At 42.5% G+C, this 12,999-nt stretch overlaps 2 protein-coding genes across 21 annotated transcripts in view; one reads left to right on the plus strand and one right to left on the minus strand.

The window, feature by feature from the left end:
* Window positions 1-12,999, minus strand: part of LOC120789870 (NACHT, LRR and PYD domains-containing protein 12-like) — a 1,168,582-nt gene that overhangs the window by 67,460 nt on the left and 1,088,123 nt on the right. The window lies entirely within an intron of this gene.
* On the plus strand, window positions 3,401-11,971 carry riok3 (RIO kinase 3 (yeast)). The gene is made up of 13 exons (XM_040127085.1): window positions 3,401-3,436; window positions 4,309-4,424; window positions 4,743-4,888; window positions 5,115-5,222; window positions 5,881-5,990; window positions 6,491-6,634; window positions 6,753-6,880; window positions 7,755-7,937; window positions 8,572-8,731; window positions 8,926-9,006; window positions 9,239-9,328; window positions 10,111-10,224; window positions 10,660-11,971. Exons 1-13 carry the CDS (start codon window positions 3,401-3,403, stop codon window positions 10,771-10,773), a joined length of 1,530 nt encoding a protein of 509 aa, XP_039983019.1. The 3' UTR covers window positions 10,774-11,971.

Consider the following 12,999-nt stretch of genomic DNA (forward strand, 5'->3'; position numbering starts at 1 on the left):
CCAAAAAGAGACAAAAAATGACCAAAAAGAGACACAAAACAACCAAAAAGAGACACAAAACGACCAAAAGACCCACAAAACGACAGAAAAAAGACACAAAATGACCAAGAAGAGACACAAAACAATGCCAAAGAGATAAAAATGATCATAAAAAGACGCAAAACAACCAAAAAGAGACACAAACTGACCAAAAAGAGACACAAAACAACCAAAAAGAGACAAAAAACAATGCCAAAGAGATAAAAATGATCATAAGAACAAACAAAACAACCAAAAAGAGACACAAAATTACCAAAAAGACCCACAAAACGACCGAAAAAAGACACAAAATGACCAAAAAGAGACAAAAAACAATGCCAAAGAGATAAAAATGATCATAAAAACACACAAAACAACCAAAAAGAGACGCAAACTGACCAAAAAGACAAAGACAATAAAATTGAGAAGCAAAACAAGCAGTGGGAGACACATAATGACCAGGGACTATCGGATGGCTGGTTGTAAAATATTGCGCAGACATTCGTGTTCCCCTCAGGACGGGACCTCTGACTTTTCATCTAGCGCCATCACCGGGTCAAAGACTTGTCCGGTGCTCTGTGAGCCGACGACAGTCGCACGTTCGCCGTAAGCTCGTCCTCGCAGAGACGCCGACGCGGCCGTGGGCCCTCTGCAATGACACGTTCTCTTCGGGTTATTTGGTGCCTCTCATTTGACTTTTCACCTGCTTCGCTTTGGACACAGCAGCGTTATATCCCTGTCATAGTTTCCTCTGCAGAGCTGCTCACTTACAGCTGCTACGCTTCTGATGCTCGTTCAGTTCGCCTGCGTGAGATAAGTAAAGTTTATCTTTTTTTTCTATCTCTTATGGGGGTTGGTCAGACCATCAGTTGACCCCCCCCCCCCACCCCCCGTCCCCATCCCCATCTGCCCTTCACGTTCATTGTGCCAGATGTGGCCCAGTTCTCAGTTCTGTCCACTGAGACAGCATAATGAAAAGGCAGACAATTAAAGGTCCCACGGGGCTGGATTTTACACCCCCCACCCCCCCCCCCAAAAAAAAGCAGCCTGGATGTGGCCCTCAGTGTGCAATGGGGACATACTATGAAAGAGAAAAGGTGTAACTTTAATGTAGATTGGTCTAAATGGTCGCATTCCCGTCAGCGTAGCGACCGAAGTGACCCCTGGGATGTGCAGCCAGCGACCAAATGTCCTCACAAGGAGGCAAAGATGTAACAGCATCCCCCCGGAGTGAGCACATCCAGCCCGGATCAGCCCCTTCCGTGTGGATCTCAGTGTCATCCCGGGCTGTTTCAATAGAAATAAAATCGGAATACCCCGCTATGTGTGCCGGTTGAGTCCCGGCCGTCCTGGCCGGCCCGTCGGCCCTCCGGTGGTGGCGGTGGTGGTGCTGATGCTGCGGACGGTGGCGGCGGCGGCGGCGGCGGCGGCGGCGGCCATCGGTGTCCCGAGGACAAAAGAGATTTCCGTCCAAATTTGAGAAGCAGCGGAGCGGGAAATAAATAAACTCAACCGGCAAATCGACGTCCCCGATGAGGGTTAGACCCCGTCCCCGTGGGTCCGTGCGGGCATCGTAACGCGTGAGGACGACGAGGAGGAGGAGGAGGAGGACGCAGGAGCTGACTGAGATGCGTTCTCACTTTGTGCTCCGAGGAGACGTCAGGGTGCTCCACAACTGACAAGATTTCAAAATAAACAGCCCCGCTTCCTGTCTGCACTTTCAAAATAAAGTCCGAATCGACAAGCCCATCATCAGCTTTATCGTGTGTGTGTGTGTGCGCGTGTGTGTGTTTAATATATATATTAAATGGTTTTATTTCGAAGCCAGACTCCACAGGTTTCCGGTCTGTGTCGTGTAAAACGCCGTCTGGCTTCACTCACCTGGACGCTGCCGCCTCATGACGGCGGCCGTCGGCCGTGCGCGTCCACGAGCAAACCTGGACAGACTGGAGGTTGTACGCGCACACGCTGGTGCTGGCGCGGGAACGCGGGAACGCGCACACCGACATATACAGTCAGTCGGCTAAATACAAAATAAAATGTGTGTTATTTTGTTTTACATTTTTACATCACATTTATTCTATATATGAACGTGTTTATATTTAAACATGTACATTTACTTACATTTTTAATTTTTTAAAATCCATGGTGTTGTTTATTAAGCGCAGAGTAACATAAATTAAATTCAGAATAAAATGAATGATTATTTGAAAAAATGTTAGTTCCACCTAGGGCTGCAACTAATATTTTTTTTTTTTTTTTTTTTTATTTCTATAGTATCGATTTTTTTTTTTTTTGGATTAAACAATTAAACGTTTTGTTGATAAAATTTCAGCAATAGCAAAACGTGCAAAATATCTATCACAACTTTCTAGAGCCCCAGGAGCCGTCTTTAGATGGTTATTTTCTTAAATGTTCAATTTAAGAAAAATAAGAAACAAAGAAAAAGCAGCAAATCCTCAAATTCGAGAAAATAAAACTTACTGAGATGATTATCAGATTACTCACTGATTAATTTTCTGTCAGTGAAAAAAATCAATAAAAGACTATATAAGAGACTAGAGACTAAGACTAATATTTGTTATTTTCAGCGATTCTAATTTGTTCAGCTGCTGAGCCTTTAAAACGTCAGAAATAGTGAAAAATGTGTGTCACGATTTCCAGGAAATGTTTTCTTTACAATGATATGAAACGGACAAAAGCAGCAAATCCTGTGGAGGAAGAGGCTGGAGCCAGAGTTTTTTTTGTCCCTTATGCTTCATAATTGATTTAAATAATCAGCTCATAATCAAAATTGTTGACAAATCGTTGTCGATTAACTGATCAGTCAGTTGACCAACTGTTTTAGCTCTTAAATAAACTGCCTAAATGTGTTATTTTCTTGCAAGAAAAAGTACTCAAGATATGAATTGATGATCAGAATACCGTCTGTCGATCGAAAAAAATCGATTAATCGTTTCAGCTTTCCCTCAACAGCTTCCTTGTTTAAGGTGAAGCTCAATGAATTAAAAACCCTGTAGAGAACAGCGTGAAGGCTTTTATTATGAAGGCGCGCGGTGACGCGTTTCCTGTTGTTTTAAGGTTTACTGCAGTGGTGAAGTACTCAGAGGCGGCTGCGCTAACTCCACTAAAATCGAGATTATTTTCTAAAAAAAAGGGGGAAAAAAACCGTGTTGAGGACTTGTAAACTGTCTTTTTATATTAGCTGACGTTTGTACAACAGTTCCGTGTACGTGTCACATCGCTGGACGTCGTCTTTAAGTCTCATTTTCAGCACTTTCTCGTCGACAGGTCTGCCCCGTCCGCGGATTGCTAACGTTAGCTCAGCGGCTAGCCATCATTCCCTCCTCGAAGAAAGAACCGATTAATCGTTATCATAACCATGGATCGAACAGGCGTCACGGCAGAGACACCGAAGGTGAGGAGCCCTTCTGCTCAGCTGCCTTGTTCTGTTGTGTCTCGTTTGGCTCGTTTAACTCCAGGAAGCTGGGGTTAGCTGCTAATGCTAGTCGTTATCCAATATGGCCATGACTCAATGAAGGCTGCCTTTCTATTTGTGTAACATCTCGACCTCAGATCAGCCCCCACGGATGTCATTAATGCTCTGGAAGCTTTTGTAAAAAACACAAGATGGTGGGAATTATTTTCCAGATTGTCTATCAACTGAAGTGTCTACTTTTCTTAAGTTTAAATGGTAAAAAAAAAAAATGTCACAGTTTACAAATAGCAAGTAGGAGTTTTCACCGTATATTTTTAACATCAAATTATTGTTTAATTTCTCCATAAGTACATTTTTTTAAACAAATAGGTAGATTTGATAATTATTAATAACTTATTTTAAGCCACGTCTGGATACTGGAGGAGGGACTCGCTTCAGACGTGTGAACTTGTCTCACAGAAACTTGGTCTCACTTCTTTTATTGTTATTTTTTGCCCATTTGTGAGTCAGTCGGTGGTTTAATTATAACCGAGTTTCACTGTACGCAGGACAGGTTTACGGCTGTATGCAAAAACTGGGGGGTAATATTATATATTTTGAAGATTTTTGATTAAAATGAAGGAAACACGACCCCCGCAGAAAACAGGGATTAAAAATGAGCTTTTTCAAATGTTAATCTAACGTTACGTTTAACTTTAGAGACTCAACAAATCGAGGAAAAAGTAATTGTGGCAGGTGCAAAAGTTTGGGCGCCCTGCTAAGTCAGTACTACAAGACCATTGTATTTGCAGTCTCAAGGACGATAATAATCCCTCTGTGTGTGTGTGTGTGTGTGTGTGTGTGTGTTGCAGAGCCCCTGGGGTTCCGTGACCCCGGCAGCTCCGGCCTGCTCTCTGATTGATGTGATGAGCGAGCAGCTAGCCAGACAGATGGAAGAGGAGAGCAACGCCTTTCCTGCGCTCACCGAGTAAGTTTCACCAGCTTCGTGTGTGTGTGTGTGTGTGTGTGTGTGTGTGTGTAGAGTACTTTGAAGTTGGTGTTCCTTTATTACCTCTAATCAATCTGTGTCTGTGTTTTGAGTCTTATCTTCACAAGTTAAATTCAAATAAAGGACAGGAAAAATTACAATACATATTATCAGCGGGTTAATCATTATCTTATCTTTTTATATTCTATATTCATGTATTTGGCAGTTAATCTCTGTATTTTTCCAAATTTATTTTATTATTATTATTATTATTGTTACTGTTTTATTATCACTACTGTCTTTACCCTTTTGTCTCAGGCCTGGAGCAGACCTGTTGTCATCGGATGAGGTTCCCGATACGACCAGTGACCTGATGCTCGCCCAGATGTTGCAGATGCAGTTCGACCGCGAGTTCGATGATCAGCTCCGGCGCGAGGAGAAGAAGTTCAACGGAGACAGCAAAGGTAGAAACACACAAATCAGAGATACATAACACGTGTTAAATACAGTTCGAAAGTAGTTCCTTAAGGTTTATTGTATTTGACTTTATTTTTCTCTTGGTTTTTTCCAAAGTGACTGTGGCTGATTAAAAAAAAAAAAAAAAAAAACCTGTAAACGAAAGTTAAGAAGTTAAATGGTTCATTAAAAGTGTAATTAGTGACAGTCTGTGTTTTAACGTTTTGTGTCCAGTGTCCATCTCCTTTGAGAACTACCGAATGGTCCATCCATACGAAGACAGCGACAGCTCGGAGGACGAGGTGGACTGGCAGGACACAAGAGACGACCCCTACAGAGCCGGTAACATACCTGTAGCGGGTGGACAAAATAATAAAAAGGCATTCCCACCTATGCTGCTCCACCAGAGAGCTGTATAGAGCTGGAAAAACCAAAAAAAAAAGTACCCAGCGCGTTTCATTTGTTACAGGTTTGACAGTTATGTTTTTTATAAGAAATGTTTCGAGGCAACTTTTGGCAGCTGACTGAGAAATCTGCTACCATTGTATATGATGTTTAATATACTGAAAGAAGTCTGTAGAGCAAACTGAGAAAGTGTTGTTGATGAAATAAGCAGGCAGGAATGAATGGCATCCTGCAAATTAAAAACCTGAGAGATCAAGGTACTTAATCACCTAAAAAATTTCATATGACCAGAAAGCAGCCTCGCTCATTGATCTGAGATATTATGCGGAATGACCCTGGAGCCCTACAGCAGCATTAAAGGAAAAGTTTCCTCAGTATTGCAGAATCTGTGGCAAAGATGGAAGGAGGCCAGATAGTTCCTGCCTGATTAGTTTTATCCAAGTTACCTCACTGTGATTTGGATAAAATATGTCTTTACCTGTTACAGTTACAGGTAATTAGTGCACAAACTCTGTGTGTGTGTGTGTGTGTGTGTGTGTGTGTGTGTGTGTGTGTGTGTGTGTGTGTGTGTGTGTGTGTGTGTGTGATCATTCAGAAAAGCCTCAGACCACGCCCAGGAAAGGCTTCACAGGGAAAGGCAAGAACATCACCACCAAACATGACGAGGTGACCTGTGGTCGCAAGAACACTGCACGCATGGACAATGTAAGACAGCTTTACGCCCTTTTCTACACATACTGTGGCCAGAGCAAGTCACGTTTACATTTATCAACATAGATGTTTACCCTCGTTCCTACAGATCCCTCGAAAAGCCAGATACATCACAATGTTTTTTAATGAATGTCTAAAAGTAGAATGTGCAGGTTGAATTTCTTACTTGCATTACACTTTTGGGTTCATGGAATTAATAAATGGAAAACAAAAAGTATTTATATGTTTTACAACCTGCAGGGACGGAAAGAGAAGATATGAAAAGGAACAGGTCGCAGTTCAAAGCAGGATTGTAACTGTCTTATCATGATCAAATCAAATTTAGCTTTATTATTTTATTCTAAACAGGAAATTAAGTTGGTGCAGACGCTCGTGGGGGAAGCGACCATGAAAACTTTGAGCTCTTTGTGTGTATCCCCTCTGTGTAGGGGAAAAAAGAAGGCATGTTCAGAAGGTTTATTTATTCATTTCACATCCTTCCCCTCTTCCCCCAGTTTGCTCCCGAGGTCCATGTCGGTGACGGGCTGGGGATGGACCTGAAGCTGTCAAATCAGGTGTTTAACTCTCTGAAGCAGCACTGCTACAGCGAGCAGAGGCGCAGCGCCAGGCTGCACGAGAAGAAGGAGCACTCCACCTCCGTACGTACAGAGACAAAGTATCCACACAGTGTTCAGACGCACAGATTAGTAATAATAATAGGCAAAGATCCTTGTTTCTCCCTCACAATCAAACACAGACTCTTCCCGTTCTCCTCAGGAACAAGCAGTGGACCCTCGTACTCGACTGCTGATGTATAAGATGGTGAACACCGGCTTACTGGAAAACATCAACGGCTGCATCAGCACCGGGAAAGAGTCTGTCGTCTTCCACGCCGACGGAGGGAGGTGAGTGGTTGGAGGGAGGAAGAGAGGGGATTGGGTGGATCGGCAGGATGTCATGAGGTGCGGAAAAACAGTCTTAAAACGCCACAAAGAAACACTCAAGACATTTCAGGAAACAAGCTTTTTTGCTGTCTTTACCCAGAGTCAGATGAGGAAACACCTGTACAGGGAATCTGCAGGTCTTGGAAAGTCTCAGAAGGTTTAAATTCAGTTTCCTTAAATAAAGGCTTTAGAAGGTACTACAAAGTTTTGAACTTTATTTACAGAGGTTTTAAAAAAAAAAAAGTTCTCACCTGCTAGTTATTTTTTTTTCTTGTTTTGTCCGTCTATTGCTCCAAAACTCAGATATTTCATTCCCTTTCGTATGTGACCCAACAAAAAAAAGAAAAAGAGCAGCAAATCTTTACATCTTGTAGCTAAAACCAGCAAATGTTTGAAATTTCTGCTTGCAAAATGACAAAAACTAACAGTGATTTGATTTGACAGACTAATCGATTAATTGGCCAGTCGTTGGCCGAAGCTCTACAAAGAATTCTTTTTGTAATTGGTTAATCCACCCACTCATTTTCTGCTACTCATCCAGGTGCAGGTCACATTCATTAAATTAATCTTATCATGAGGAATTCTGGGAGGCACTAAAAATGTGCCTCCTAGCTGTAATAAATAATTGTAGGTAACATCATCCCTGCAGGTTTTCCAGTACATTGTCATTACAGTATGATGGTGGAACGCGTGTAAAAATGGGGGAAAAAAAAGGTCCTAAAGATTTTTAAATTGAATTTGGTGAACCTGCGGAAACCCCGTTAGAAGGAAACGAGAGTAAAAATCAAGAAAACGCACCCGCCAGCAAGTCCAGAACTGTGTGTTTGTGTTTCAGCCTGGAGGAGCAGCCGGTCCCAGATGAGGTGGTGCTGAAGGTGTTTAAAACGACGCTCAACGAGTTCAAGAACAGAGACCGCTACATCAAAGACGACTATCGCTTCAAGGACCGATTCAGCAAACTGAACCCACGCAAAGTCATCAGGCTGTGGGCCGAGAAGGAGATGCACAACCTGACCAGGTAACCAGCCGGACGATGGCTCCCACTGGTCCTACCGGTGCTGTTAATGCTGGTACTCTTTAGTACTATTTAATAATCCCAGACCTCTATGACTTATTACAACATTGTTCTCACCAAAACGCTGTGGTGCGACCTCGGGTCGCTCAGGTGCCACCTCTGTGACTAGTCTGCTAGTAACCAAACAAGCCTCTCGTGGGTTTCTGTGGAGAGTCCAAAGATGTAAGCGTGCTAAGGGGACTCGAGACACCGCCAGAGTCCAGACAACATCGAGAGAAACTTCCTGTCGTGTCTGTTTAGTTTGCCAGCAGCTTTTTTTAGTGGCTTGGAATTTCACCTGCCTGTTGTTGAAAATATTTGGTTGACCCTGCAGAAACCCTCAATAAATTAGGTCAGGTATTAATAAAGCAGCGTGTTTTTAGCTGTCTACGTACACTCACAAGCACCCCATCCAGCATATAAGTAACTTGTACTAGTGGAAACTAGACGTGGGGTTCTGAATTGCCGTCATCTCAAATGATCATCCTTAACTATCCTGCGTTCCCAGCCCCTGCACTTTGCTGCTGCTAGTGGTTATTGTACAAACGCCAGCGTGTTGAACCCGATGTCACTCTGTGTGTTCGTGTGTTTGTTTCAGGATGAGGAAAGCGGAGATTGCCTGTCCCAAGGTGGTGCTGTTGAAGAAACACATCCTGGTGATGTCGTTCATCGGTAAAGACCACGTTCCTGCTCCCAAACTCAAAGACGCCATGCTGGGCTCGGAGGACATGAAGAACGCCTACTACCAGGTCCTACATGTACGTACACAGCAAGTGCACTTTTAGTCACACGTGTCGATGCAATGGGACCGAGGCTAGCGGCTAGTTTGTTCTGGTTTGTTTGTAATTTGTGAACGGGTTTTTGCACCTTAAAAATGATGTGTACCACACGTGGTGGTTTCTGTATCATTTATCGGGACGTCTTTTCCAACTTTTGCGTTTTCTCTTTGCAGATGATGCAGCAGTTGTATCGCGAGTGTAATCTGGTTCATGCTGACCTCAGTGAATACAACATGCTGTGGCACGAAGGGAAGGTAAGGCCGTGTCTGTGTCTCTTCAGCTCCTCCTCTGCTTTCGCTCACTCCTTCCTTCCTTCCATCCGTCTTTATATATTTTTTCCCTTCTCTCATGTCCTTTAGCTTTAGTCCATTCCCCTCTCGCTTTGGTTTTCGAGTCGATCCATTGATCCCTTCCCTCTCCGTTGACGCCAGTCGGTCTCTCTTCACCCGACCCGGTGCTGTTCTGATGATGTGCGTTCTGTTGCAGGTGTGGTTGATAGACGTCAGTCAGTCCGTCGAGCCCACCCACCCCCACGGTCTGGAGTTCCTCTTCAGAGACTGCAGGAACGTCTCCACGGTAACGGCTAGTTTCTTCTTCATGCACTGCACTTGTTGATGTGACCCGCACATGAAAGTTTCTGCTCCAGAGTCCCGTGTAGTCTCCTTCTGTTGCGCAGCATTCGGTCTGGAAAACATTTCGGCTGAAAGACCGAGGCCACCGATGAGTTAAAATATCAGAGCAGCTTTCGAGCCGTCATTGTGGGAGCCGTTGCGGTTTGTACACCGAGTTTCAGCAGGAAACGTGTGCGTTACGCTGCCGGTTGAGTTCTGAGAAACCACATTTTTTTGAAATTTAAATGCCCTTCAAAATCAGAGAAACACATTTAATCAGTTCTGGTTCAAATTCGTCAAAAATTATGGCCTTGCTTTTTATGGATTTGTTCTTTCCAAGTGTTAGCTGTTCATTATTTGTCTCTGATGAAATAAAAAATGAGAGAAGTATTGGTTAATAAATTCAGGTTCTAACTGGTCCCTTTGCTAAAGGAGCAGAATGATTGAATTAGCTGCATCTTGGGTCTTTCGGCTAACCAGGTTTGTTTTAACTTCCTCAGGTTTAATTTTTTTAACAAGTTAACTGTAACCGAGTTAACTGCCACCACAACAGTCACATTAATCGCAAACGGGGGGATTCTTATTCATTATTTTTCCATGTGGACATTTGTTGCTAATACCTGGATCCTTCTGAGTCACTTTGCATTAGTTCCGCGCTGTTTGTATAGAATAAAACCCAGAATCAACTTTAGACCTGTGTGTGTGTGTGTGTGTGTGTGTGTGTGTGTGCGTGTGTGCGTGCCCCAGTTTTTCCAGAAGAGAGGAGTGAGCGAGGCGATGAGTGTGTACGACCTTTTCAACGCCGTGACCGGACTGAACATCCCTGTTGGTGCAGAGAATGAGGCTGAATTCATAGCTGAGGTAACGAGGACGCGCACGTGCAGAGTTTATTGTCAGAGATGCTGTGAGACGGTCTGAGCTGATCGTCTTTGTACACTTATTATTTTTAATCCTACATAAACCCATAGTCAAAAAGCTATTTCCGTTAACTCTTAATCTTAAATTATAGATTGAAGCAATTCATGGTTAAATCCTGTGAATCAATCAGAACGGGTGAGATTTAACATTTACGTTTTTTTCTTTCTTAACTCACTCACCCAGCTCTTGTTCTTTTTATTTACTCCAAATAAGTCGGGTCTAATTTATTTATGCAGCCCAACATCACTCAGGAAGACACAATTATCCATCGTGTCTCTGCAGCAGCAAAAAGCCGCCAGACAGAGCGACACTGCTGGAGTCAGTGCAGATGTTTGCTTTCCGCCGGGTTACGCGAGATCTCTCTCCTCTCTCTGACAGATCGTGGTGTTGGAGAAGAGGAACGAGGATCACGTGCAGAAGCGCGGGAAGAAAACGTTCCCCGTCGCCACCGAAGATTGCGGCCCTCCTTTAAAACCCGACGTCGACGACTAACGTTCACCCCAGCTCGCTCTGTCTTCACGATCCCGCCGTGTTGAAAAACGTTGTAAGGAGGAGATGAACGGAGGAGGACTCCGGAACCTCCAACGCCCCCCCACAACCCGCTGACCCACCCACCGACTGTTTCCTCTTAATCGGGCAGGACGGAGCGCCTCCTCCTGGCTCCAGGAGGAATGATTTCCCCCAGTTGGACGTTGAAGTTGGAGCGTCCGGGCTGCTGAGAGGCTCCAGCAGGGTTTTCTGAAGCTGGGACCACATCTCGTGTCTTCTGCTAATATTGGCCCATACTGAGATTGATTACAGTATGTGTTTTTGTAAGAACCGCAGTTTAAAAAAAAAAAGCATAAAAAGCTTCACACAGGACCTCTCCATCCCACTGGAACCGCTGCCGAGCTTTGTTCAAACCCTCGGAGGTTAATTTTAATTTCTAGCGCGGAACTCAAGGTTGTCAGGATGAATTTGGGTGAGAACTTGTGTAAAATGAGCAGAAAAAAAACAACATAGAAGTGTATAATTTTTTTTGATATGACATTTTGGTTTTGAATATTTGACTGAAGCTTCAGTCAACAGTGTGTGATCTTGTGTGGAAAGAGAGGGTCGAAACTAACGTACCATCATATACTTTTCATTTATTTTTATTATTTTATTAAGTGAAATAATCCTAAGAAAATATATCAAAATATCTAATGAAAATGATTTACTCTGCCGAAGTCTGTTAACAGGAACGTTTTGTGCATGCGTCTGGAAGATTATTCTCTTGGAAGCAGAACGTGCACCCGGTCTTCTCTTCGGCAGTTCGGGGGTCAAATGCGGAGTGTTTTGGTAACGCTTGAAATTAAGGCGAAAAAAAACAAACATTTATTACAATCAGACAAATGGGACTAAACTAGTGGTTCTAGCGTCATGCCATTAAACCTAAAACACGGGGACGAGATCCTACAAATTAGCTCTGCGATTGTGTATCTTCAGTTCAGAAAACCCGGCGTGGGAGAGGTTGGTCACTTATTGCAGATTGTTGTGTGGTTTTTAAAAAAAGACTTATCAGGATTGACTGTGTGAGGTTTCTGTCTCTGCAGGCAGTTTGCAGCCTCTGAGGCTTCACGTGATGTTGGTCTTGTGGTGGGTGTTTTCTGATGAAATGCCTCATCTTGTGTGCAACCGCTGCCAGTGGTGACATTAAAAAAAAAAAAAAGGAGACGAAAAACTGTTTCTGTCGGATTTCTGTTCATAAATAACCAAACACTTATTTTCAATTATTTTAATGATCAGATAAAGACTTGAAGGTTTGTTCTCAGCACAAAGTCACTGAAACTTTTAATCTCTGGTTCATTTGTTGATTTTCTGCAAGGCCTGAGCACGTGATCCTCAGTCTGTCACATGACTCGAAGGGGACTTCCTACCAGATTCTTTCATAATAAAAGAATCATCACAAATATTTGAGGCACCAAATAGAACTTTTGTGTAAAAAATGAAAATCTGTACCAAATACTGACATGTTTTTAAAACTTAATATTAAAGGCAACTGTTAAGAGGCCTAAACAGTATTTAATATATGATTCTATCAGCTATATATATATATATATTTTTTTTGCTAGTGTCTGTGTTACAACAAAGAGTTGGTTAAATTAACCAAACATCATGGAGAAAAAAAATTTCAAAAATTAGAAAGGAAAGTTATAAAAAACACACGTGGATAAAACACTGACATAATTATAAGCAGTCGGATAATTTTTTATTAAATTCTGATAATTCAGAAAGTTAGAAATCCCAAAACAGAAATAGGGATGATCACTAATTATTAATTTTATGTACTTATTGACAGGTATGCTCAAAGCCATGAAAGAAGGTAGGACAAGTGAGCACCCTCTAAACACTGAGGTGCTTTACATGGGGCAGACAAGCACTAGAACATTTAAAAACTGCATTTAATGCGTCTGTGCATAGAATAGAGCTTAATTAGTCTCATCGGGGCAAAAGATTTGCCTTTGTCTCAACAATGACAGAGAAACGATACAAATCTCAATAAAAAAAATAAACGGCATACATTACAAATAATCAGTAATCCAGAAATATGTGCAAAAGTTAATCGAATGTATTGAAACCCACAGATATTGGGATTTACTGATGTATTGTCAAACTATTGTTTTGAAAAGCGTTTAGTTAAAAGTTAAAAGTCTAAATTAGTAATTAAAAAGTCTTATATTTGAGTCTGTTTATTTG

The sequence above is a fragment of the Xiphias gladius genome, chromosome 5 (genome assembly GCF_016859285.1).
Source record: "Xiphias gladius isolate SHS-SW01 ecotype Sanya breed wild chromosome 5, ASM1685928v1, whole genome shotgun sequence".
NCBI classification, from domain to species: Eukaryota; Metazoa; Chordata; class Actinopteri; order Istiophoriformes; family Xiphiidae; genus Xiphias; species Xiphias gladius.